This window comes from Hydractinia symbiolongicarpus, chromosome 5 (genome assembly GCF_029227915.1).
Source record: "Hydractinia symbiolongicarpus strain clone_291-10 chromosome 5, HSymV2.1, whole genome shotgun sequence".
NCBI lineage: Eukaryota > Metazoa > Cnidaria > Hydrozoa > Anthoathecata > Hydractiniidae > Hydractinia > Hydractinia symbiolongicarpus.
The window spans coordinates 17,993,614-18,018,772 of NC_079879.1; the positions used below are offsets into that span (position 1 = coordinate 17,993,614).

Here is a 25,159-nt window from a genome sequence, read left to right on the forward strand (position 1 = left end):
TTGAAAATTTTATAATATTTGTGATCTTTACTGAAGTTTTTTCTAACAATCTTGAGAAATGATCGTCCAATGTCTGTTTTAACATTTTTACTGAACGGCGGGTTGAACCAAATTATCTTCCTTTGGCGATTAGGGCGTTGTTTGGGTTTATTCGCGTATGTTATTGTGCTTTCAAATCCGCTGCCGTAGAGTGAAGCTTCGTATAAAGGCTTTGCGTCATCAAATGCTTTTTTGTTACAGGATGTCGCAATTAATCTTTCATTGACCATCTTCAGAATGGCTTTCAGTACAGTATTCGGGTGGTTCGAATTAATGTTAATATATAACAGATCGTTGTTGGGTTTCCTGTAGGGTTTGTTGGTTCCTGTATAGACCGACATGTTTGATATCGATAATATTGCTGATCTTTTTTAATATATATAGTCCAACTAACTCATAGATCTCCGCTCCATCGTATGAACCCATTGTTACATGGAAAAGAACGTTTCCTTTTTTAACCCAAGTTTTTTTGAAAACAAAACATAAAAATAATATACATATATATAAATTATATATATAAATTATATATACAAATTATATATACAAATTATATATATAAATTATATATATAAATTATATATATAAATTATATATATAAATTATATATATAAATTATATATATACATTATATATATAAACAAAGATACTAAAGATAATATACTAAAGATAATATACTAAAGATAATATACTAAAGATAATATACTAAAGATAATATACTAAAGATAATATACTAAAGATAATATACTAAAGATAATATACTAAAGATAATATACTAAAGATAATATACTAAAGATAATATACTAAAGATAATATACTAAAGATAATATACTAAAGATAATATACTAAAGATAATATACTAAAGATAATATACTAAAGATAATATACTAAAGATAATATACTAAAGATAATATACTAAAGATAATATACTAAAGATAATATACTAAAGATAATATACTAAAGATAATATACTTAAGATAATATACTAAAGATAATATACTAAAGATAATATACTAAAGATAATATACTAAAGATAATATACTAAAGATAATATACTAAACAATAATAGATAAGATACTAAAAGCCAACCTGATTAAATTTATATACATTAAACAAGTAACATATTAAGCAGGCGATACATAATTTTGAAACCAGTAGATGATACAAGATTTATTTTGTCGAAATCGAGTTATTGAATCCAACAAATTTGATCGTTATTATCCTTTTTTGATTCAGATTCTCATTTTGTATTTCTTTTTGGAGAGTCTGATTAGTTGAAATTTTTCATTTTGAGTAAACTGATTGGTCATTGTTTTGTTTCACAAATCCAAAAAGTTAGACATATCTAACTTGTAAAATTTTAAATTGACAAATTGAATTCAACAAGTTGAAACAAAAAGGGTAAACACACAATTAATAAATTTGTCGGACTTGATAATGGTCCTTTTTGTAAGATTTTTAATTAGTACCTGGGAGTGTAATGTCTTCTTTATATCTGACGTCTTTATTGGCTTATATCGATCACGTGAGCGGGCACTATTTTCCTGTAGCGACCGCCTACAATCTAAATAATAAAAAAGTAAACAAAGTTTCGTGAAATTTGAACTCTCTAAAATATCGAAATAAAATGTTACAAAAATATATAACCTTATGGTTATTTGCATGGACCTCATTGTGTTTGGTTCATGACTCCACAACCTCAGTCGCAATTTTCCCGCAACGCCCGGCTAAACAATTTGCCAGTAAACACGAGACGTCTTAAACACGTCTTTAGAACGTCTTTTAAAGACCAGATGAGACGTCTCTAAGACGTCTCTGACCCGTTTAAAAGCGTAACGCCTAAAGACGTCTTTAAGAAACGTAAAAAAGACGTCTTTTTGCGACGTGTTAAAGACGTTTTAAAGACGTTTAAGAGACGTTCCCGTAGGTACCAAAACTAGATACTTACTTTTAATCACCAAAATATTTTCTTCATTGTGCATTCATATCTCGGGTAAAAACAGGCATTTGCTTTGCTATTCACTTGCTGTTTTATGGAGCACATTATTCCTTTAACTTCAAAAGTAAACGTCAAATGCAACATTTGTTGAAATGGAACGATGTTCTTTACAAGTTTATTCTATGCGGTCTTTCGAAAGCTGTTTTCATTGTAAAATGTATCCTTTTTTAGACAAATTTAATTCGAATTTTTGGCTACCTCTGTATAAAAAATTCTGAAATATCAAAAACGATTATTTCTAATCCAATTATTAGTGTTTACTGGGTTATAAGTCATTATTAGAAAAATATTCTGTGATACCTTGGGTGAGTTCAAGAAAGCTCTTCATGCAAATTAAACACTCAAAGAGAACTGATAATAAGGCAGTAACAGGGTAGTTAGCCGATAAAATAATTACATATTCGGTGCGTACAGTATAATTAGCCGCTAATAATATATCTAATTATACGATTGATATCTTTTTTACTTAAATTTCCAAAATTTTCTTCCTTATCGATCTCCCCATAGCCGTATATATATGGTTCCACATAATGTTGTGCTTCAATTAAAACCAAAAAAAGAAACAAGAAACGACTGTGCAAAAAAGTTGTCAATTTTACTGTTAAACAACGCACCATTCCTATTTCAAGAAAAAATGGGAAAGACATAGTCAGCTGTGAAGAGCACAAAGAGGCCTTTAACGGCTTATTATACTGTGCGCAACGTATAATTATCCTGCATTTACTAGCTATAAATTCTGCTACAGGCTAATTATCAGTTCACTCTGACTATTTCGTGCAGGCAACAATAAACTTTTGTCACGCATAGACGATTTTTTCGTTACTACTTTAAGAAGGTAATTAATACCTCTAAAAAGATTTTGAGGTCATTGTTGTTGCTTAGACTGTCTTTATGTGCAATGAACTTGTATGTTTCTATTCAAGGATATAGCTAGCTAGTTCAAACAGTTTAAAGTTCATTTTATTAGAAAGTTTGAGTTTAAAGCAAGGTAAGTATTTATGTCGAATAATTCACGGATATCCAATATATGTATGAAAATTTTCTGTCATTTACTTAAAACATCATAATTGGATGCCCAATATGATGTTTAAGATGATTTAATTTGTTGTTTTTTTTGTCCTTAGTGATTATAAGCTTTTCCACCGCCATTAGCTCGTCTTTCGTGTAAGTCACTAAAGCCGAAAACCAACAGCCGATTCGTAGTCCCTTAAACAAAATATTGTACCGTGTGCATGTAAACATATTTTACTTCAGAATTATTATTTCCTTAAAAAAATTTAATAGTCAGAGAAAAAAGATTGCTGGTGTCAGTAAGTTGCAATATCGTTTCACTTTGCTGTTGTGCACATGTAAACAAACATTGTACAGGATTATGTTTTTCTTCATTTTCATTGTCCAAAATGCTAAAGCACGGGTGCAAAAGTCGGACTAGTTCAACTTTTCTATTTGCGCTGAGTCAGCGGCAGTTTCTTGTTTAGAACAACAGAGAATAATTACTTCATGGTAAAAAAACTACGACCAACTGGCAAGGCAATGCATCAACTCCTTGGTTGCTGCCAAGGCGTGAAAAGAACGTAAAAAGTGCGCGCATGGTGATCAGCAATCTCGATACAACGACTGAAAGCATCAAAAGAAAATATCAGGACGTAAAGAATGCCTAAGTGGGTCAATATGTGAGCATGGCAAAACAAGAACTTGGTTGTAGTTATCTTTATGTTTATGAACAAAACAAATAAAGACACATATGCAGAGAATATGGCAGGGGTTTTGCGAGCATGTTACGATAAGGTTAAGGTGCAAAAGCTGTAAGGTGTAAAGTATGTGTGAATATGGTAAACGGAAGTGTAAATGTCCTAATTGCGATCCAATAGGGCATCAATAGACCTATTGTGTTCAACCTGAAACCCTAGCCTGATATTCTTTACGGCTATTCATCAAATAGTTAAAGCCATTGCATCCCTTATTAACTTCAAAGTCTATGTCCCAATCAGATTTATCGGAGGAATCGTCATCTCTATCCTTGACGTACATTCTCGGGTATAAAGTCACCGACGAACATTTTTTCACACTTCTACAGTGCAAACAAATGACTTATTATTTTATTATTATTAGTCCCAAATTTTGCTGGAAACAAGGTTTCGTTAAAAATAAATTTCGCGGGAATTTAATTTTGCGAATGACGGAACTAAAAGTATTTGTGAGAACATACTTTTCCTCATAGCCTTAGTGGCAATTAAAGAATTTCAAAGCACAAAAATTCCCTAAATTTAATTATCAGAAAAATTTTATTTCATTATGGCAACCTTTGGTACTTAAACTTTGACAATTTAGACAAAAAAAATAGGAAAGTAGCAAACGTTTTTCTTACTACTACTTGTACTTTACACTTTCTTCTTCAAAAAGTTCGTTAAAAAATGCAGTATTTTTAAAAATAGTTAAATCAAAGAAGACGGAGACAGGATGCATACGATTTTAACGAAAGCCTGAGAAACCAGAATTTAATTTACTTACAGAATTTCCCTTCCTCAGATCTGCTTTAGGTAGACATTATTAAGTGGGGGTGGGGGCGAGAACTTCATCAGTCAAGAAAAACCTTTAAGCGCATGGAAAAGTTTAGAACATTAGATTATTCATTAAATCAATTTCATAATTGTTTTTTTTTTTGAATTGTTGAAAAATTTATGTTTCATAAGAAACTTTTATTAAAATGGAAACAAGGTGGAGAATAAAGTGATATAAAATATTGATTTCATTGTATGATATACATAGGAAGTAAACATTATTTTAATTTCCATTTGAAGTCAGCAGGGTGTTATGTTTTCAGAGGTGAAGGATACAAAATTAAATCCTGTTTCTTTCTGTACAAAGTATTTTACAAGGTATTATTGTTCTTATGATAGTTGTACAGGATAAATGCTGTTTGTGAGCGAAAGTTCCCCATGAAAAAAATTTTAGTACAAACTGAGAGGGAAGGATAATTATTTCTTTCTTCTTTTATTACATAAATAAATAAATAAATAAATAAATAAATAAATTACACAACATCAAGAAATCAAGAATGCAAAAAGCCTTTCAGAAGCAACAAATAAATGTGAACTGTTCATCACTATAATTTAAAGTATGATTGAGCAGTGATACTCGATAGAAACAATTATATGTTATATGACATGAAGAACGGAAAAAGTACAGAAATAGCAAAAAAAAAGTTTAACGGAGTTTATAATTAAACATAAAAGCGCTCACATATCGTCGTATTACGTTGCATATAGTCTTTGATGCTTAATTCCTTAAATTTTTGCGCTCCTTGTATTTTACGGACACCAAATTCTCGCGTCCCCATCTCAATTTTGTATTTACTCAAAATACTTCAGCCCATCTGTCAACATAGAACCACCTAATTTCAATTAATTATGGCTTACACCTAATGTATTGCAAAACAAGTGAAAAGAATGTAATCGTCAGAATCAAGGGAATTGAGGTATAAATAATTTTTTCACTCCACTAATCTGGTTAACTAATAGAAAAATAAAGTTTATTTTTGTACAAAAAATAATTATTTTTCACTGCTTTTCTTCTTCGGCAACGTTTTTTGTCGATTGTGACGATTTGGAACATTTACACATGTTTTTATCTTGAGATTCACAGTTGCAGTTGGAGGAATGCGTATTAGACATTATTGGTCCAGCAGCCTGCATAAAACATTCTGGAGGACAAGATTCAATTGTTGGGCATTGCGGAGGGCAGTAATTCGGTAACTGTGGCAGTGATTGCTGGAACATTGGACTTGACATGACGAGAGGGATGGTTATAACTTGAGGTTGCTGCGGTACCATCTGTGATAGTAGCATCTCAGGAGAAAAATAATACTTTGTCGTTTGTGTGCATCCAGGGGGACAGTTTACAAAACAAGGTTGCGGACATTGCGGCACTGGGAACGGGGCTGACAATGTTGGGCATCCGGCTGGACAGGATGAAGGGGGACAAGGTTGTGGGCACAATTGAGGTGGTAAAGGACTTTGAACTGGAAGAATAGAAGTAACGGGACATCCCGATGGACAAGACTGTATTGGACACGGCCTGGGGCACAACTTAGGCTGCTTTGAAGCGGTTTGTGGACATCCTGATGGACATGATGGTAACTGGCATGGCTGAGGACACATTTGGGTTGGTTCAGGCGTAGGTTGACAACCATTTGGACATGATGGTGCTTGACATGGTGTTGGGCATATTTGATGCAAAATTTGATCAATTTGAGGTTGTATCTGATTGAAAGTTTGCTGCAATATTTGCTGTATATTTTGTTGAAGCTGACATCCAGGCGGACAACTATTAGGTAAACATGGAGTTGGACAAGTTTGGGTAGGTGATAGAACCTGGTTAAAGTAGTTTGAATTTCTCTGGCAGCCCATCGGGCACATGACGCCTTGACATGGCTGTGGACATGAGGACGGATTTGTATTCATTGTCGTTGGACAACCAGATGGACAAGATGGCGGAAGACAGGGCTGAGGACACATTTGTTGTGGAGATGGTAATGACGAAACAGCACACCCTGTTGGACAAAATGGTGATATACAAGGTTGAGGACACGAAGTTGGTACTGAAGTCATTGTTTGTGGACAACCAACGGGACATGATGGAGGTTGACACGGTTGTGGGCACATTTGCTGGATCATTACTTCAGGGGAGAAGTAATATCGTGGCGTTGACAAGCACCCAACAGGGCAAGATGGTGCTTGGCATGGTTGTGGACAGGAAGACGGCATGGTTGAAGTAGTTTGTGGGCAGCCGATCGGACACGATGGCGGTTGACAAGGCTGGGGACACGTTTGTTGAACCATTATTTCTGGTGAAAAGTAATATCGTGTTGTAGGAAAGCAACCCATTGGGCATGAAGGTAGTAGGCAAGGTTGAGGACACGAAGTAGGCTGATTATTTGTTCTCTGTACCGTACCACAACCAGCTGGACAGCCGGAAGGTGGACAGGGTGATGGGCATGGTGTTTGAGATCCAATATTTTGTATACTATTTCCACTCGAGAGACAACCAGGTGGGCAGGGATGAGGACAAGGATTTGGACATCCACCAGTTGGAAGCTGTATTGGCAACGCTGGTGGCATTTGGATCGGGGAGGTATTAGATAACGTTATAGGACAACCAATTGGACAAGATGTTCTGAAGCATGGTCTCGGACATTGGGGTGGATTAGTAGCAGTTGTAAGTGGGCACCCGCTTGGACAGGATTGTCCGCTGCATGGCTGTGGACACATTTGTTGCATTTGTTGCGGTGATAACTGGGTAACTTGACATCCACTTGGACAAGATTGAGGAAGACATGGATTTGGACATCCGTTCATTTGTTTTTTAGTGAGCAAACATCCAATCGGGCAATTTGAAAACAAGCATGGTTGTGGACACAATGGTCTTGGAGAAAAAATCGGCAGCGTTGGTGTTACTGGACAACCACTAGGGCAGTTCGATTGGGGACAATAGTTTGGACACGAGCTTGGCTGATTTGCCTGTTGAGATGCTGGGCACCCTGCCGGACAATTGCCTGGAACACAATTCAAAGGACATGGCATTTGAGGCATTGGCATTAAGTTCATTTGTTGAGAAACACAAGGATATGGGCATGGCGATTGGCATTGAAATGGACAAGGCGGTGCACCCATCACAGGATCCCAACTTTGGGCCAACATATTGTATATAAAAGGATCCACGTTACTTGCGAAACTAGATTGAGGCAATAACTGATAGCCAAGTCTAGGATCAGTAGTACTTGATATTGGTGGTGCAGGGGGTGGTACCCCCGCCTCTTTTCGGCTTTTCTTGCACTCCTCAAATCTTTTGTCGACTCCCCCAGGTTTAAATGAACGTATAGTTCCTATAAATGTAAAACATTTAATTTAACATGTGAAGAGTAAACAAATCTCACCTTCCTACCCTGAGTAAACCGAACATACACAATCTTGTGAAGTTTGTAACTTACCTTTAATCATCTGACCATTTTCGTGCACGCACCAACATTCCTTATTATGTGGAGCCGAATTTTGATCACATTGATAAATTTGGTAACTCCCATCCTCATTACATGCAGGCTTTGTCCCTTCAACATTTGTTAATCTACGTAGCTGGCAGTCAGAAACTTGAAGTTCACGACGGAATATGTCAATTTTACTGCGTAGATTTTCAGTTCGAACCTCCACGTAATCTACGAATTAAAATGTCATTTTTGAAAATGATTTATCAAATATTAGAAGTAACTGTATACTAATATTCACTTACAGTTAAGGAAGAAACAGACTTTGATTAAACACCACCAAATAAACATCTCCACTCTAAAATAAATTTATAGACGGTTTAAATAATCAAATTAGTGCACCAAAGAGGGCATCATTTTCATCATTTTATGTTATTTATGTTTTATGAACATCATTGTCGTATTTCCTCTATAAAAACAAAAAGCTAACGCGACACCTATCAATGGGAAATTTTAATAAAAATTAAAAAAAAAAAAAAAACCCGAATTTTGGTGCGTGTGGAAATCAGTGAAGAAGAGGAAATTTTTATAGAGTAGACCCTTCATGACAATAGTTACAGATTCATATTATAGGAAGAACGGTGCATATGTGAGATTATTATAATTAAACTGGTAAACTTGCACAATATAGCTTCTCGAGTTTTGCCAAGATGATGAACCTTTTGGTTGTCGAGCGATTGCTCTACTGATTGTATTATTTATACAATAATATCTCCCAGCACATGCCGTAGACGATATAGGGATATTACCTTCTTAACACATACCACAACTAAAAGGCGTAAGTCTTTCTTTTGACATACCTTTCTACTATTACGTACCAACAATATAACATTGAATGAGACACAATCAAAACTAATGTACCAGCTCATCAAAGTTGTCAAGCTAATGTGCAGTCTTACCAGTTTAATGAGCTTATTGTTATAGAAAATTAACATTTTACTTAATATAGCGCTTTTGAATTTTGCGCATTAGTTAAGTACACATTAGTTTCTTACTGGTGTCAATTTAGATCGCTGTAATTAAACCTACATTTTTAAGGGGCTGCGAAACAGCTGTTGGTTTTCGACTTTAGTGACTTCCACGAAAGTCGAGCTCATGGCGGTTAAAAAGTTTATGATCACTGAGGACAAATCAACAACTTAAATCATCTTAAATATCATATTGGGCATCCAAATATCCCTAAAAATGACAAAAAAAGCTCCTTACATATATTGGATATCCATAATTTATTGATACAAGTACGTTGCTTTTAACTCAAACTTTTTAATATAATAAGCTTCAAACCTTTTGAATTAGCTAGCTACCTAGCTGACTAGTTATATCCTTCAAAATTTTACACAGAAACATAAAAGTTTATTGAGCATAAAGCTAGCCTCAGCAACAATAATCTTTTTAGAGGTATTTATTACCTTTTTAAGTCTAGTATAGCCTAGTATGTTTTTACAAATACAGCTCATCGTGTCCTCTCTGTTTTGTCCTTAAACCAAACTTTCGATTTATTGAGATTTAATATATTTTACAGACCGCAGCTTTTATACCGCCAATAAGAATAATAAAGGAAAAATTTTCTTTTATTTAGCAAGTAAAAATAAAAAAGTAGCAAATTCATCTTAAAAACTTCATCCATAAACAGGTTTTCTAGACGCCTATGTGGTTTTAAAGTGTGTGTAATTTCTACGGTTTACAAAGGCTATTAAATAGGGCCATGCTGAGGCAATACCAACACTTGACAAATGTGCATAACACATTAGACTAAAAATGTTTTTATTCTGTTTATGTTCTACCATAAATTTTATTTTTTTCATAAAACATTTTGTTGCGTTGTATCTCTTTCTTCATGGAAAAAATACAAAAATGTGTAGGATGGATAAGCCTATACACGGGTTTTAAATATCGATAAGGAAAACCATAGGCTTATACGCGGGTGGGCCTATGCACAGGTAGGCTTACCTAAGAAAGAATTTTATTATAATCCTTTTTTTATATTATTAAACGCCGAGCGCATTAATTCAATTGACGAGAACTATTGAAGGTAAAAAACCATGTTAATTTAATTTTCGTAGCAGTTTTTGGTGCTTCAATATATTTAATTTCGTTTTCCATAGAATCTTGTGTTGCATCTGCTCGATCAAATGATTCCTCTTGATATCTTAAAGACTAAATAGAGTTAGATGGGATTTGTGGTTTGTGAAGCTCATTTAGTTTTCCTTAATTGAAACTATTAAATTTTTGCATGATGATGTTACAGTTTGCGAAAAATATTTTGTTTATACTTCGTAATTTTCTTTTTCTACGCCTTAATGTTTTTTATAAGCCGATACAACATATAGCTATTGCTCAAATTTCTCAACTTTTTTGCAAGAAAAAGTTAGCTACTTTTTTAAAAGAATTTTGTTTATAAAAAAGGCTAAAAGCTCAAATTAAACACTGAAGAATCATGGCTAGGTTCATGCGACCGACCTTTGATGAATTGTTTTTTTAAAAGATTTTTATTCATCATTGTATGTTGTTTACAGAACTTTCCCCATTTCCGTAATTTTGTCTAATTTGGACAAAAGAAAAAACAAATTAACATAGAATCATCTAATAATCATTAGAGGATTATAAGTGTAATATTCGTAGAAGTCGTTGGCTCAGATAAAGCACAATTGTTCTAAACAAAAGTACACACTACGAGTTTGAAACATGGGTACTTCAATAACAAGACGAAAGTTATCTAATGAGAATAACATAAACAAATAATGATACAGCTAGGGTGGTAATTCAATACACAGTTAAATACCTTTTAAATCAAATTTTCGCAGCAGCAACCATTAGTTAATTGAGAACATATGATCAATTGTTCATTTACTCTCCTTTCATTGTTGAGGATCACTGAATAATACCAGCTTGAAGCCGCACGCTTGAACGACGGTTGCCATACTGAAGTCGATATTTGAGATCTGAGATGTTGTGCATTTGCTGCATTCGTTTATTTCATAATAAAACATTTTTATTTTACATTTGATTACTTCGATTAAACTTCCGCGTCATGTAATAAAGCTTTAATTAACTGAAGTTTACTAACTTTCGTGCGGTTATTAATTTTTCACTATGTTACAAATTAAAGCTTGTGTGCAGGGACTTGTTAGGGACTATTTATATGAAGGCGAGCTGGCCAGGGTGACCGGGCTGCCTCAGTTAGGCGAGATCTCGTCATGCTTTAGAAAACCTTATAAAAATGCATGTGTTCATATGAGAAGCGAGCCAGCCCGCCTAACCGAGATCTCGGCAAGGCGGGATGGAATTTTTTCATATGATCACACCAGGCCAGCTAACCGAGCTGACTTACTCTATTTTTGAGCATGATCAAAATTATTTTATTTGTAGAAAGCATTTTTTTTCTGTACAGAAATGCTAAAAAATATTAAAGGTTACCTTTTTTGGCAACTATTGGTGAAAACAATATATTATATGCATGGGAACAATAAATGTATAAAAACATTTCAGAAGAATAACAGTATCATCAAATTTTATTGTTGTGTATTTATCGTTGTTTTAACAAATTAATTTTCATGGATTACATTTTTTTTTAAGAATCCCTGTAATTTAAATTTCCTTTAGAACGCGATAAAAATATATGGACCAACTTTCTTGACTTTTTTCAACCAGCTTAACCGGACCAGCTCGCCTCATATGAAAGTAACACAATATCAATCCGCCTAAGTGAGCCAGCCCGGTTAACCGGGCTGGCTCGCCCCATATGAACAACCCCTTGATTGGAATTTGTATTTTGGTTGTTTTAAATATCAAAAATGCAAGGTGTCATTATCTCATATCTGGGTGTTGACCTTGGTGACCTCATTCATTTTCTAATAAGTAAAATATCTAAGTTGTAATTTTGTTTTTTTCAGGGATTTTAAAGTTTTAAATTTCTGGGGGTAAAATACAAAGTTTGGTTAAAATTAATGTGTCTATGAAAAAAAGGCATAGGCCGTGAAATGTTGTTATTTTTCAATGATAGCTCAGTTATATGAACCAAGTGCATTTTATAAATAGTAATTTGTTTTATCACTTTTGAAGTTATTACTGCAATAGCATTACTTCATGAATTTATTTTTGCTCTTTTGGCGCTTCGATATCACGTGATATAAGTTATTACAGTGGGGGGGGGGGGGGGGGGCAGATTACTCATAAGTCTATAGATAGCGTTGTGCAGTAAGAATCATGGACAGTTTGAAAAAATTAAAAAAGTATTGTGATTCACAATTTTCTGCCTTGTAGAAAGATATGAAATCTGAAATTAAAAAACCGACTAAGAAACGTAATCATGTAATCATCACGTAAGAAATCATGAATTCAAGTATAAGGCTAATAGCAAGCAATTCCAGTTTAATTCTGAATTGAAAGAAGAATATTGAAAGAAAGAAGATATTCTAATTTCTCGGGGACGACTTGAAACACAGAGCTTCAAAGAAGGTTTAAACAAGCTATACAAAACATCGATGCTAAACAAACTTATCAGAAATGCTGATAAGTCATCAGCTGGATAGGAACAGTGATTGAATATGAGTCAGATAGTGTGGCTAGCGGTTCAGATATTAAAAAAAAATCGTGCTGCTGAGAACCGTACTCCTCAGAAATAATCAAAAAAATTGTAACCTTCGTCTATAATAACTCGAAAGCCTTGTTACAAAAGCACCCTTGCCACAACAAGCAGAGCCGAAACCTAATCTTAAATGTGGAGAGAAAAAAGGACATTGGAAAGGACACTGGGGGTGCACAAATCCCTAAAGATAAGTGTTTTTCATTTTATTTTAAAGTTGAGTTCTTAAAAAGAAAAGAGACAGCTTACTGTAATTCTGAATTAGATTAAAAATGTGTAAAAGGTAGACTGAAAAAACGTTGGAGGTTCTGGGAAGAATAAATAAATTTATTATAAATTTAATTAAATTGGCTAATGACAATAAAGCTTTCGTCTCTGAGACTCTAAATGAGCTTATAAGGGTGGGATCTGTGATTGAAGTACTATTTCGGCCAGCTGTAGCGAATCCTTGTCTGTGGATACTCGACCTTTTGGCAAGAAAAGATTGATATTAGATCTTCGTCACGTTAATTAAAATCTCCCAAATGAACACATGATGATTGGCTAGTTTTTCAGGAATTTGTTCGCCCCATAAGCTTTCTTTTCAAGTTTGATTTTAAGAAGGATTACCATTATGTGGGTATAGTGACTAAACACCAAAATTAACTTGGGTTTTCCTCGAAAATTGGAAATAAAGAAAGATATTTTGTTTTTACGTTGTTATCTTTTGAACTTTCCCCCGCCCCAAGGTTGTTTACTAAACATTTAAGACCAATCGTTTTTACTTGACATAAAAAAGATACAAACATTTCCGTTCACATAGATGACGAGGCTGGGACAGATTATACTTACGATAGTTCTGTACAAGCTTCTAGAATGATTACAAATCTTTTATTCAAGTCTGGTTTCGTATCGAAAGAAAAAAAATCCCTATGGGATCCTATTAGATTATGACATGGCTTTTTGTCGATAATACTTACAAAATCACTCATGAGCGTGTGTTATTAATTCTTTCTTTGTTTAACGTAATTTGATTACGTACAAGATTTATTTGCAAGTCATTGATGAATTACCCTCATGGGATGCCGGGTTCAGTATTCTTGATGTTCCTGAAGCGCATAAAGAAATTCTGTTTTGCAAAAATAATATCATTCGTCTAAACAATAGAAGTGTAATTAAAAGATCTGTATTAAAAACTGTTGTACATCCAGATACAAGTCCCCAGGGTCTTGTAGCCCCTGAGCCGTTATTACCTATTATGCCTTAACCTCAAGAAGCTAAGGCATGAAGTTAATGAAAATAATATACCGATTGTTTTTCATAAAATGTTTGAAGCTACTGAATCCACAAAATGTTTAACATGGAGAGAGCTCGAACCTATAAGGTTTGGTTTTGAATCTTTTCACGATAAATTAGGTAATAAATCTATTTTATGGGTGACTGACAATAGAGAAGCCATGTACAAAAGTTCTAGCGGGAGCAGAAACCAGATTTGTAGGATCTTGCCAAAGAAAAGTTACAATTTGACTTGACCTTATAACATTGAATTAGAAGTGAATTGGATTCCTAGAAATAGCAAGCGGACTGCGGATTTTTTTCTAAAATTGTCGACCCACATGATTGGAAAATCACTCAAGGCTTCTTTGAATTCCGTGAAGATAAATGAGGTCGAAATTCAATTCGAAATCTTCTTACCTGGAACAGAGGCGGCCAATACTTTCACCTAAGACAGGCGGTTTGAGAATAGTTTGCTTGTTCATCTAACCAATTGTCTAATTCGCGTAATCAGTTATATCAGAAGTTTAACAGGAGTTAAAGGCGCCTGTATAGTACCATACTGGCCCTCATCGGCTTTTTAGTCTCATTTACAAAGTGATGGAAACTTCGAATAATTTATTCAAGACTACATGTTTTTGAGAATACAGTGGGTATTCTTTAACTTGAAAAATTTAAGTAATCTTTTCTAGAATCACCTCTGTATAGGTGGAATGGTTGCTCTGATAATTAATAGTTAATTGTCTAGTAAGACACTTGAAATTATTTTTTATATTGTTGCTTTACGTAGTAGCAGTCTATGGTGACTGCGAAGAGCCAGGCGTTGTTTAGAGATAAGAACATGGGCTGTTAACTTAATATTCCACTAATTTATTACTTTCTTGATAAAAAAGATATTAAGGCCAGGTTGTTTAGAGGTAACAACAGTGACCACAAAAAGTGTTAATAAATAAGCAACTGGGTTGTTTTATAGCTGATTGTCTAAAAATGCCAGACAGTTTAATTTTCATGGGATTAATCAAAATTTCCCTTTCTTTGGTAATATTATTTTAGGATATGCTGCTCAAGAATTGGTCAATTCAGTCACCCACATCGAGTTGAAACAATTAGCAGTTGACTTGGATTCGGTACTGAAAAGAGCGCGAGCTGATAATTCTTTCAATAAATATCAGAATATCAATATTTCAATAAATGATTGAGCTGGTGCTCACAATTTCACGAAATATCCTTGCTGAAAGTTCCCTGCTGAAAGTCGACTTTTTGTGTTATTTTTAGTTAGTATGGTTCAACTTGAGAAATCTTTTAGTGTTATTGAACAGTGTTTTTTTTCGTCAAACATTTCCAACAGAGCATCTCAGCCAAATCCGACAAGTTCCACGCTAGTCGATTACGAAGTTTCTTGGATATAATGAAGTTCGACATGAAGTTCGATATGAAGAAGCACACAGCTAACCACGTGTACAGGCCTTCAAACGATGTAATACAGCTTTTTACAGACTAACAAGAGCCATGTAAGTAAATCAAGTGGTTCCAGACAGCTGGGCATCTGTCCAGCCCTCCCAGTCTTATTGGACTACGATGGCTCAAGTCTTTTTCCTTAGCGACAAGCTCCAACAATAACGCTGACTACGTGCAGAGGCCAACGCTGTAACATGGTCTTTTAGAGCCTAATAAGGGCCAGACACGTATACCATGCGGTTGCAGGTACCCATCCCAGTGTCCACTGATCGAGTCCTGTCAGTCTCAATGGACAACGACGTCTGTTTTCCTTAGTGACATGCTTTTACAATACCGCTAACTACGTGCACGGGCATCCGAAGGCTGTAATATAGCAATTTAGAGCCTTAGAAGGATCGTGCACATAAACCATGTGGTTCTAGGCGCCAATACCGGCGAGCATCGATCTATGGACTACTATATTCCAAGTCCTTTTCTTCAGCACCAAAACTTCAGAACACTGCTAACTACGTGCACAGACTTTCTAATGGAAAAAAATATGGCCTTTTAAAGTCTTGTAAGGGCCATACACGTAAACCCTGCGGTTGTAAGTGTCCACACCGGTAACCACGGTGTAGTCCTTCCAGTCTCAATAGCCTACGATGTCTCAACTTTTTTCCGTAACCACAAACCCTTACAATATGGCAAACTACTTTTACAGGCCTAAGACAGTAATATGGTCTTTCAGATCCTAATATGGGCCATACACGTAAACCATCTGGTTCCACGCACCTATACCAGTGGCCATCAGTCTATTCCTTCAGTCTGAATGAAATACGACGTCCCAAGTTGTCTTAATAAAGGTTAATAAAGGCTATACGCGTAAACCACGGGGTTTTATTTCCCCGGACCGGTGGCAATCGAGCTATTTCTTTCAGTTTTAAAGGACTACTACCAACCTTGTCGTTAGGACTATTTTCTCCTCAACAACGCTGCGCTTTCTGATAGTTCTACCGAAATAGCCCTGGAACAGGCTGGTCATCGTATCGCATCTGATTGGCCCAAGGTATTACCTTAATTATGCAACCACTTTAGCTGGCGTCAACAAAATTCCTTAAAGAGAGAAAAGAACAAATATGGCACCAAAGATGTGGTGTCCGTTGTTGATGTTGGTTTTAAATACTTAAAAAGCATTATTCTTTCCTTTTTAATCTCTTTTTTTATCCCTTTTTCAAGATTTTTTTTTTGATGCTGGTGTTTCTTTTGTTATTCTATTGTTGCAGAAGATGTTGCCATCTACGCCTAAAAAGGTTTATAGAGGTGGCAAGGAGTGTGTAGAATTTGTGCTGAAAAATCATTTGGCAAGAATTTTTTCAGAAAGTGGAAAGGAAAAACCTTTACAGCACAAAATATTCAGAACATGGATTAAACGTTTCCGATTTTAAACCATTGCCTACAACAATTTGTTCAAAGTGTGACGGCACGGTAAAAGGTGCTGGGGTCGAGCTTGGACTACTACGTCCCAAGTTGTTTTCCTTACCATCAGGCCTTTAGAACACCGCTAACTGTCTGCACAGACCATCAAAGACTGCAGTATGACCTTGTGGAGCCTAACAAGGGTAATACACATGTCTTATGTGGTTCCCGGCACCCAGACAGGTGGCCGTTGGTTTAGTCTTATCAATCCCAATGGACTATGATGTCCCAAGTCATTTTCCTTTGCGCCAACCCTAACAATACCGCTAATTTCGTGCACAGGCCTTAACATGCTGTAATTTGGCCTTTTACAGCCAAATAAAGTCGATTTAGCTCTTCCAGTCTCGATGGACTACGACGGATATAAATCAATTTCCTCTTGGTCGTCTGACAGAACATCAAATTGCATAAAAATAGAGGTGACAATATTTTTATTCGGTTGTAGAACACATTCATTGAGAAAAACGTCTTTGTATAGATCACCTGTTTTTTGTGGCAAGAGACTTCTGCAAGTATTTGTTCTCCTTCTTCAACTCTCATGTTAGTATGAAAGTGGGAAATGCGACTCAAGGGCCATAGAGTGGAACTCTTTAAACAGACTTCTACTATTTGTGCTCGTCCAGCTCTCTTTGCAACTGGAAGTACTTGACGAAAATACCCTCCTAAAACAATAACTTTACCAGCAGAAGGAATGTTACTATTACATTTATCCCTAAACATGTTGTTAATCGCTTCAAGAGATTTAGGTATCATACTGGCTTCATCAAATATAATGATATGTTGCCTTCTTAAAAATGCTGTATGGTAACTATTAGGTTTAACATTACATGCAGAGCCGTCTAAGACAGGACTGGTAATTTGAAAAAGGAGTGGACAGTCTTACCATTCTGCAATAATGTGGCAGCAATACCTGTCCATGCACAAGTAGCAACGCACAAATGTCTTGCAATAACTTCCATAATAATATAATTGTATGTAAAAGTTTTACCTGTACCTCCTGGCCTAACTAGGAAAAACACATTTGTAAAATTCTTGTTTTCAAAACATTCAGAATGGAATCTGCTAGCAAGTTGTTCTGCATTCAACAAAGGCCTGACATTTAGAGCCTCTTGTCTTATTACTTTAACATTTGGTAATTCATCAAGCAAAGCTTGCTGCAAAGCAGGAAGACTAAAATCAGTAAAATTCTTACCAAATTGCCAAATAACACCTTTAATTTTACCTAGCACCATTTGTTCTGCTTGCGTTTCCGGATGATGGCGTCATTGCAGCACGAAAGGTCCCACAATTTATGTGGGTCATTTGGTTCACCGTGAATCGATATAAAAAAATGCTTTTCTTATTTGATATGGAGAAGCATATTCCACTAACTCATTCATAGTGCGAATCCAAAGATTGTCATCAGCTAACAATTCTCGTGCTGAGCTTGCGAAATGTCTTAAGTCGTCAAAAGAAGTACCACCAGGGAGATTGAATAAAAAGACGCGCAAAAAATACCTTTCACCTTCGCGGATGCTGGCATTATGCATTTTACTTACTATCCCTTCAGCACCGCGTTACCTAACTACCCACCATTTTTGTTGTTGTGTATTCCAAAAAACAAAGTGGTAAGGTATTTTAGTGTACAAAAATCGTTGAGCATGCTCGTTCTGCTGTTTCATTAAAATCAGGCTGTTAACATCGTCTCAAAGTCTTCATCCCTGTCAGCAGCAACAGCCTCAGTGCCTTCCCTAAAAAACACTTGTTGGTTATTTGGAAAGTGAACAGAATGTGTTATGATGGAATGACTCTGAGTATGCATAGCAAATTCACAGAGACACCAAGTTGCTTCAGGTGAAGTTACATATCTAGCATCTAAGAATGTCGTTACCTCATCATGATCGATGCTCTCATTTATTTTTATATGTGCAGTATCATAACCTTTGTAAATATATTTATACAAATACTTAACACCTTTAATTGACACACACGCTACCAAGTTGATATGTGCCATATATTTTTTACATAGGAAAGGGTTACCCAGGCACAACCCACCTATTATCAACATCCAAGTTTCGAATTCTCACCGGTTTTCTATTTTAAGAGCAATGGTACATGGGGTATCTGTCTACATTGATAACGGATGATGGCTTATGGATCATACATGAATTTATTATATCATACAATTCAGCATCTTGGTTTTGATCCGAAATCTGTGCACAAATTAATGAATCAATATTACCAGCATTTCGTAATTTAACCTCATTGTGTAGATGTAAAAAGCATATGAACATGCGGTAAACCTCTATTTCTGAAATTCCATAACACCTACATGTGCACACAGAACGCCTAATACACCATCTTTTAAATCTTTTTTTAAAGCAAGTAATTTTGATTTAAACACCCTTGCAATCAAATCTTGTCTATCACAAGCAGATTGACCAGGCAAAAAATTAGTAACAATATTTGGCTATTGAATAATATAAATATTATCATGTCATGAACAAGCGAGTTTATTCTAGGCTACGTTTCGACAGCTACAGCTGTCATCGACGGGCAATGATCGTAATCATCTTTGGCTATTTATTTTTTGAAGAGATAATTAGAGGATCGAAATTAACCAATCAAATCACAGCAATTAAAGTAATTTACTTTTTCACGGACCCGGATGGAAGCAATAGATTGATTAAAACCTTTTCTTTTTCTAAATATTTAAATAAATAATATTTTTAAAATATTTGGCTATGTTGGGTTGCAAGTAAAACTAAAGAACAAATCCAGTTTACCTTTCTTTAAAACCAATGCCATTGCATCAAGGTACGACTGAGGCATGTTACAGAGTGAGTCGAAAAATGTAGAAGGCAAGACAACAACAGTACCTGCATGTAAGTTACGTTGATCTGCAGAATTTTGGAGGCACTCAATTAAAAACTTCAAAAGTATAGAAATAAATAAGGCTAGCCGATGAAAACAAACAGAAACAATGCATAGAAAGTAGTTTAAAAAACTGCAATCTTGTTAAAGTGCAAATAGTATTGTTAGAAGCATGGCAAAGCAGATAATAAAGCAAACCGTTAACTTTATTCCTTTCTCCAGCTGAGTTGCTCCGATCTTTTTGCCAAATTTCGAACTGCTTTTGGGGGATCGCATGTAAAGGAATAAAAGAGCTTCAGTTCCTTATTGGTCGTTTACCTAAAAATCAGCTCCTGATTGATCCTTTATTTTAGCCGGAACTTGTCCCTGTGCTAGCGGGCCCCCTGACGGGTTTCTTGTCCTTGCCCTAGCAAACTTGTATTTCGTGCGTGGTTAAAACAACTCACTTTTGACGCACAAAAAGGCAGACGGAATACGGCTGTATTAAAAAGACTAGTTGTCAACCCGTGAAAAAATTCACAGGATCGCCCGTCCTTTATATATTGCTTTTCGTGTTTCCGTAACAGACAGACAAACAGACATAGGCTATTATTATGGAGATAAATTCCACAGATACAACAAGTCTCGTTGATTGCTACGTGAAAGAATTTTAGTATTACCATTCAGTGTTTGCACTAAGAATAACGATGAATCTCCAACAAAAGACATAAAAAAGCAAAGTAATATTTAGATACAAAACTTAATTTTTTACTCAGAAGTAAAAAATTAATCTTGGGTGTAATAACAGCTCTTGAATAAGCACCCGGGTGTTTGAAATGACAACACATATCTGGATTTATCAGTGAATCAATTTGTCCCATCTCTTTCAATTGCAATGAATAAAGAATATTTTGTAGTTACATAATATCTGCAGGAAAAACTTTTCTGAAACGTGTATTCATTAAAAATTTATATAGCACGCAACCTTGAAAGGAATATTTTGACAGATTGTTGATTCTCATCCAATTTAGAATGATGTGAATAGAATTATATTCCAAACAATGAAACTCAAACGCAATAAAAGGCGACGCCACTTAAACCTGCACCTCGTGTGTCACACTTTCTACAACTTGTTATAACAGAAGCACAAACATTGTACGGCTAAGGAGAAAGAGGGTGGAGAGGCGTATGGAAGGTTAAAGAAAAAGCTATCTTAACCGTCGCCGGACTAAGTACGAAGTGGTAAAAACGTATCGATATACAAACATTTTAATAATAAATTTTTTCTTAAGCAGATTTGTTTGAATCATTTCAAAGTGTCAATAGGTACTTTCAAACAACTTGAAGGAAAGCTAACTTTTTCTTTAAAAATTTAATATATATTCACTCATATCATATATAATTCTGTATTCGTCATAGAAAGTTTCGAAACAAAGTAGTTCGAGAAGAAGCTGCAAAAACATTTTACAATCAAAACATGAAAACAGTAAATGTCATTGCAACAAAAATCCTCAGATGTAGGTTGTAGGTAAAGATAAAAGTTAAAGTAGCAAAAATAACAACACAGCCACTTGGTAATTTACACAAGTAAAACATTTGTTGTCTTTTTCTTCAGCAGATGGCAGAGGGTGTGAAGATCATTTTAGAAGACGATGCAGAGGAGGAAAATATGAATGATTCAAGTTTTGGTAAGAACATAACATATAGAACATTTTTAAGATCATGAAAATTTTTATTGTCTAAGAAGAGTAGGGTAGGAGAAGGAGGACGTTTATAAAAATAAATCTTGGAAACTGGGGGAGAGGTAAAGGTATGGGCGTCATGGCGTTTTGACACCGATTTAAGCCTCGGTTAAAATTAACAAGATGTAAAGGGTTGCGGAGGCGAAAACAGGTCCCCTATGTTCGCAAGCGAAAAATTATACTCGCGGTGTAATCAAGAAAAAAGAATTTTAATTATAGCGGATTACAGGTATCCAGTGGTGTTTCTTTTTAGAATATATAGTAAAAAATCTATTAAAAATCTATCAAAAGGTTATTCGTTTTTCAGCGAATAAAAACGGCATACACATTTAAAAATACATTGCAAAGAGTGTGTACGTTTTACCTAGAGGATTGCTTCTATTTTCTACTTGATTTTCCATGAATAAACGAAACATTCCTTTTGTTTTCCAAGTTTTTGGTTTAAGAAATTTAGGACTCAGGCTCTGTAATTGCAGCATTGGTTTCAAACAAGCGTGTGGATAACTTTAAAATACAATTCATAGTTAACTTTAAAATAAAATAAAAAAATAATATAAGGGCTATAGCAGTTGTAATAAGCTTTGCGTGCACACGCGCGATTCGAGGTTGTTGTTTAGGTCACAAATAAGCAACAACAAAAAATGGATGCCAAATATTTTGGTCCGGCGGGACCAAACTATGTGACTCTCACGGTCAGCAACAAAATAGTTAGCTGAAATGAGGAGGTCAAGGGGATCAATAAAAATATAAAAAAACATGCTGAAAATGTATCGTTCGTGAGATATTAACATTTAAAGTTATAAAATACAGACCGTAAATTTACTGACCCAGGATAAAAATAACTATAACTTGCACCCTCGTTCCCATCGTTTTTTGCCTTTTTGATATGACAGAAGACGCGCCGTCATCTCTCATATCGCGAAGGCAAAAAGGCCTATGGGGACGAGGGTTTATAACTTGGTGATTAGTGCTCTTTTTGTGTTGAATTTTAGCAAGTTGTTAGGTCGCCTCGGTATCTTTCTGTTTAATTGAAATTTTATGTTTAATCACTGCAGGGGATAATTTACAGACCAATAATTTACAGACTCGTGTATCGAACATTATTGAAAAAGGAACAAAATATGGAACCCTAAGAACAAAAATGAAATATGAATCTAGTTATCCTGAGTCAGTATCAAGTTCTTCGTCACTATTTTCGCATATCTTGTAATTCGAACAGTTGAACATTTACATGTCCATGCACACAAATTTTTTTTAAAGCAGCTACATCTTTTTGTACTGCAATCTTCACGACATCCACAAACACTCAACTCAATCAATCCCAGTGAAGCAGGAAGATTATCTGTCATTATTAAACAACTAGTCGTTAGCCCGTGGAAAATCCACGGGTTCGCCCGTCCTTTTTATCCCGCATTGCGTGTTTCTCGCTATTGCACAGCTAAGCTACAATTTTGCGTGACAGACAGACAAACAGACAGACGTATATGGGTATTATAATATAGAAGCGAAAATACCATTAATAACGCCAATAACGACAACGCCAACAAAAATCAAACCACCCTCCTTGCGTTCACTTTATCAAACAATAATAGTAAAAATTCTATTGTTTTTTACAGTATATAAATATTTTTCTCTAAACCAAATAAAAAGGCAAAGAAAAAAAAAAAAGGTACAAGATAAGTGAGTTTTATACTTTTTGTTTACGGCGAGAAGTTCCTTACAACTTTTGGTACAGAATATTTCTATTCAAAAACTATCTATTACTATCGCCATCGTTTTGTAGGTATAAAATATAAAAGACATGGTTATTTTAGTGCGCAGATAGAAATGAATGCTAGGTTCGGAACTTTGTTTAAAAAATTTGTTAGCAAGTTGTATAAATGATAAATTAAAAGAAGGTTTTTCGCCTAATAAATTTTACGTAATATTGTTGCAAGCCTAAATTCGTCTCTCTTTTTCACTCAAAAATGTTAAACTTTGTTAATATTATTTATATATTAATAATTTACCTCTGTTTAAATGATAGTATAAGTACAAGTATTCTCGGCAGTTTTTTTTTTTGCATTCTCTTTCCTTTTCTCTTCCTTGAGAGAAAAATTTTTAAAACATCGTTCGATTTCCAATTTCGATTTGCGCATTTCGCGCCGAAAAGCCACTTCAGCTCCGGTGCGTTACACCAAACAGACAAATATATTTCAAGAAATATTTTCTTTAAGTATTTTACCTATTTGAGTATTTACTTTTAATCTGGAGGTCAAAGCGTAACTTTACTAAAAGTCATAAGTGGACACCTGACTATCTTTTTGAAAATGTTTTCTGGTAAGAAATATTTACGTTCGTTTAATTGACTAATGGTTTTCGCTCGCTAGCTTAGCTTCTCAGAAAGATAGTCTAGACAGAAACAATGGCTAATCTTTTTGTTGCGATTTTTAAACTCAGTCCCATTCTCAACGATGAATCAAACAAAATAATTCTTAGGTATTATTTGATTTATTTTGGAAATTTACTTGAAGATTACTGGTGCTAATTGTTTCATTTATAGCTGTTCAGTCTCACGTCGACCACAGTAAACCAGCAGACCAGCTGGTAAAAATGAATTTGACAAGTATTGGATTGAGAAATTCATCTTAATTTATACATTTTTCAATGCAATTTTAAAGAGATCCAGTACTAAAAGAAACGCTGAGTCCAGGTGTCACACCAACACTTAATTTGCCCAAAGAACTTCTTCCTTATTCATGTACCATTATTTAAGCCGTGTCAGGTTGGTAAAATTAAATAGTTTGGATGGTATCTTCAACAAACTGCTTGTCTTTTTCACCACGATTACACTCATTTAATTACAAAATATGAAATATATGTTAATCAAATTCTTGACTTCCAGTACGGCGGTTGTTGTGGCTTGTTCCAATAAAACATAAAATATATATACAGTATGCATGAACGCTCTGTGAAAAATCACAATTTTTTGTTGTTTTCATTAAGGTCAGCTCTAAACTTTGAGAAAAAAGTTCTAATAGTTGTTTGGAACATACTGTTTTTACAACATACTTCACTTTTTTTTACTTTTATGACTTGAACAATAAATGTTCAATTTTTTTATTGAATTTGCAAAAATAAATCCACACATTATTTGTGAATCGCAGACTCTAAAAAACAAATCCATGCAAAACACTCACAAAATTGGGGTTGGCACAATTAATCCACAAAAAAAAAGTCCCATGAACGTAGTTTTTATGTTTAGAAAAACCATAAAGTTTTTTAATAAAATTACCATCGAATGACAAGAATGATCCCAGCAAAGATTTAAAGGCATAACACGTCAACCTCGTTCCCAGCACCGTTGTCTCTTTTCTATAACCGGGACGCGTCGTCCCCAATGTCTCCGAAAAGATACAAGATGCCCTGTGGACGAGGTTGATAACACGTGTCTGACTATAAAATAAAACGTTTTGTTGTGCCAAAACTTGTTGCCAAAGTAGTGCTTTTTTCATATGTGCGGCTATAAAAATAACTGTTTTTATAGAGTACAAGGTTTTTAGTGACCTCTTCCAGTGATACAGATGTTTTTTTTTATCTCGGTTCGAAGCGACTTGGTCTTATCATTTTCGAAAATAATTTTATGCTGTTGAATTTTATTTATAACTAAAGAAAAGGTTTGTACAAGGATAAAGTGTCATTAAGTGATCCAACAAATTCAAAACTATTTCTTTTTCGACGTTTTCAGCAGAGAGATTTCGAAGGTTATTGACATTACA

At 34.8% G+C, this 25,159-nt stretch overlaps 4 protein-coding genes across 5 annotated transcripts in view; 1 reads left to right on the forward strand and 3 right to left on the reverse strand.

The window, feature by feature from the left end:
• Positions 1 to 25,159, reverse strand: part of LOC130645064 (uncharacterized) — a 79,165-nt gene that overhangs the window by 36,316 nt on the left and 17,690 nt on the right. The window lies entirely within an intron of this gene.
• On the reverse strand, positions 5,491 to 13,631 carry LOC130646015 (keratin-associated protein 16-1-like). Its single transcript, XM_057452147.1, has 4 exons — positions 13,492 to 13,631; positions 8,321 to 8,373; positions 8,025 to 8,246; positions 5,491 to 7,919 (listed from the first exon to the last, which is right to left on the reverse strand). Exons 1-4 carry the CDS (start codon positions 13,629 to 13,631, stop codon positions 5,596 to 5,598), a joined length of 2,739 nt encoding a protein of 912 aa, XP_057308130.1. The 3' UTR covers positions 5,491 to 5,595.
• Positions 16,902 to 18,093, reverse strand: LOC130646016 (uncharacterized). The gene is made up of 5 exons (XM_057452148.1): positions 18,050 to 18,093; positions 17,711 to 17,997; positions 17,311 to 17,666; positions 17,140 to 17,214; positions 16,902 to 16,961 (listed from the first exon to the last, which is right to left on the reverse strand). Exons 1-5 carry the CDS (start codon positions 18,091 to 18,093, stop codon positions 16,902 to 16,904), a joined length of 822 nt encoding a protein of 273 aa, XP_057308131.1.
• The window catches only part of LOC130645054 (kinesin-like protein KIF15), a 46,075-nt gene continuing 41,984 nt past the window's right edge, over positions 21,069 to 25,159 (forward strand). Inside the window, exons 1-2 of one of the 2 annotated variants that reach the window (XM_057450907.1) lie at positions 21,069 to 21,187; positions 21,275 to 21,347. In XM_057450907.1, the coding sequence (XP_057306890.1) occupies positions 21,278 to 21,347 (70 nt within the window). In that variant the 5' untranslated portion in view covers positions 21,069 to 21,187; positions 21,275 to 21,277. The remainder of the gene's footprint in view (positions 21,188 to 21,274; positions 21,348 to 25,159) is intronic. The other variant, XM_057450908.1, reaches the window with a different exon arrangement.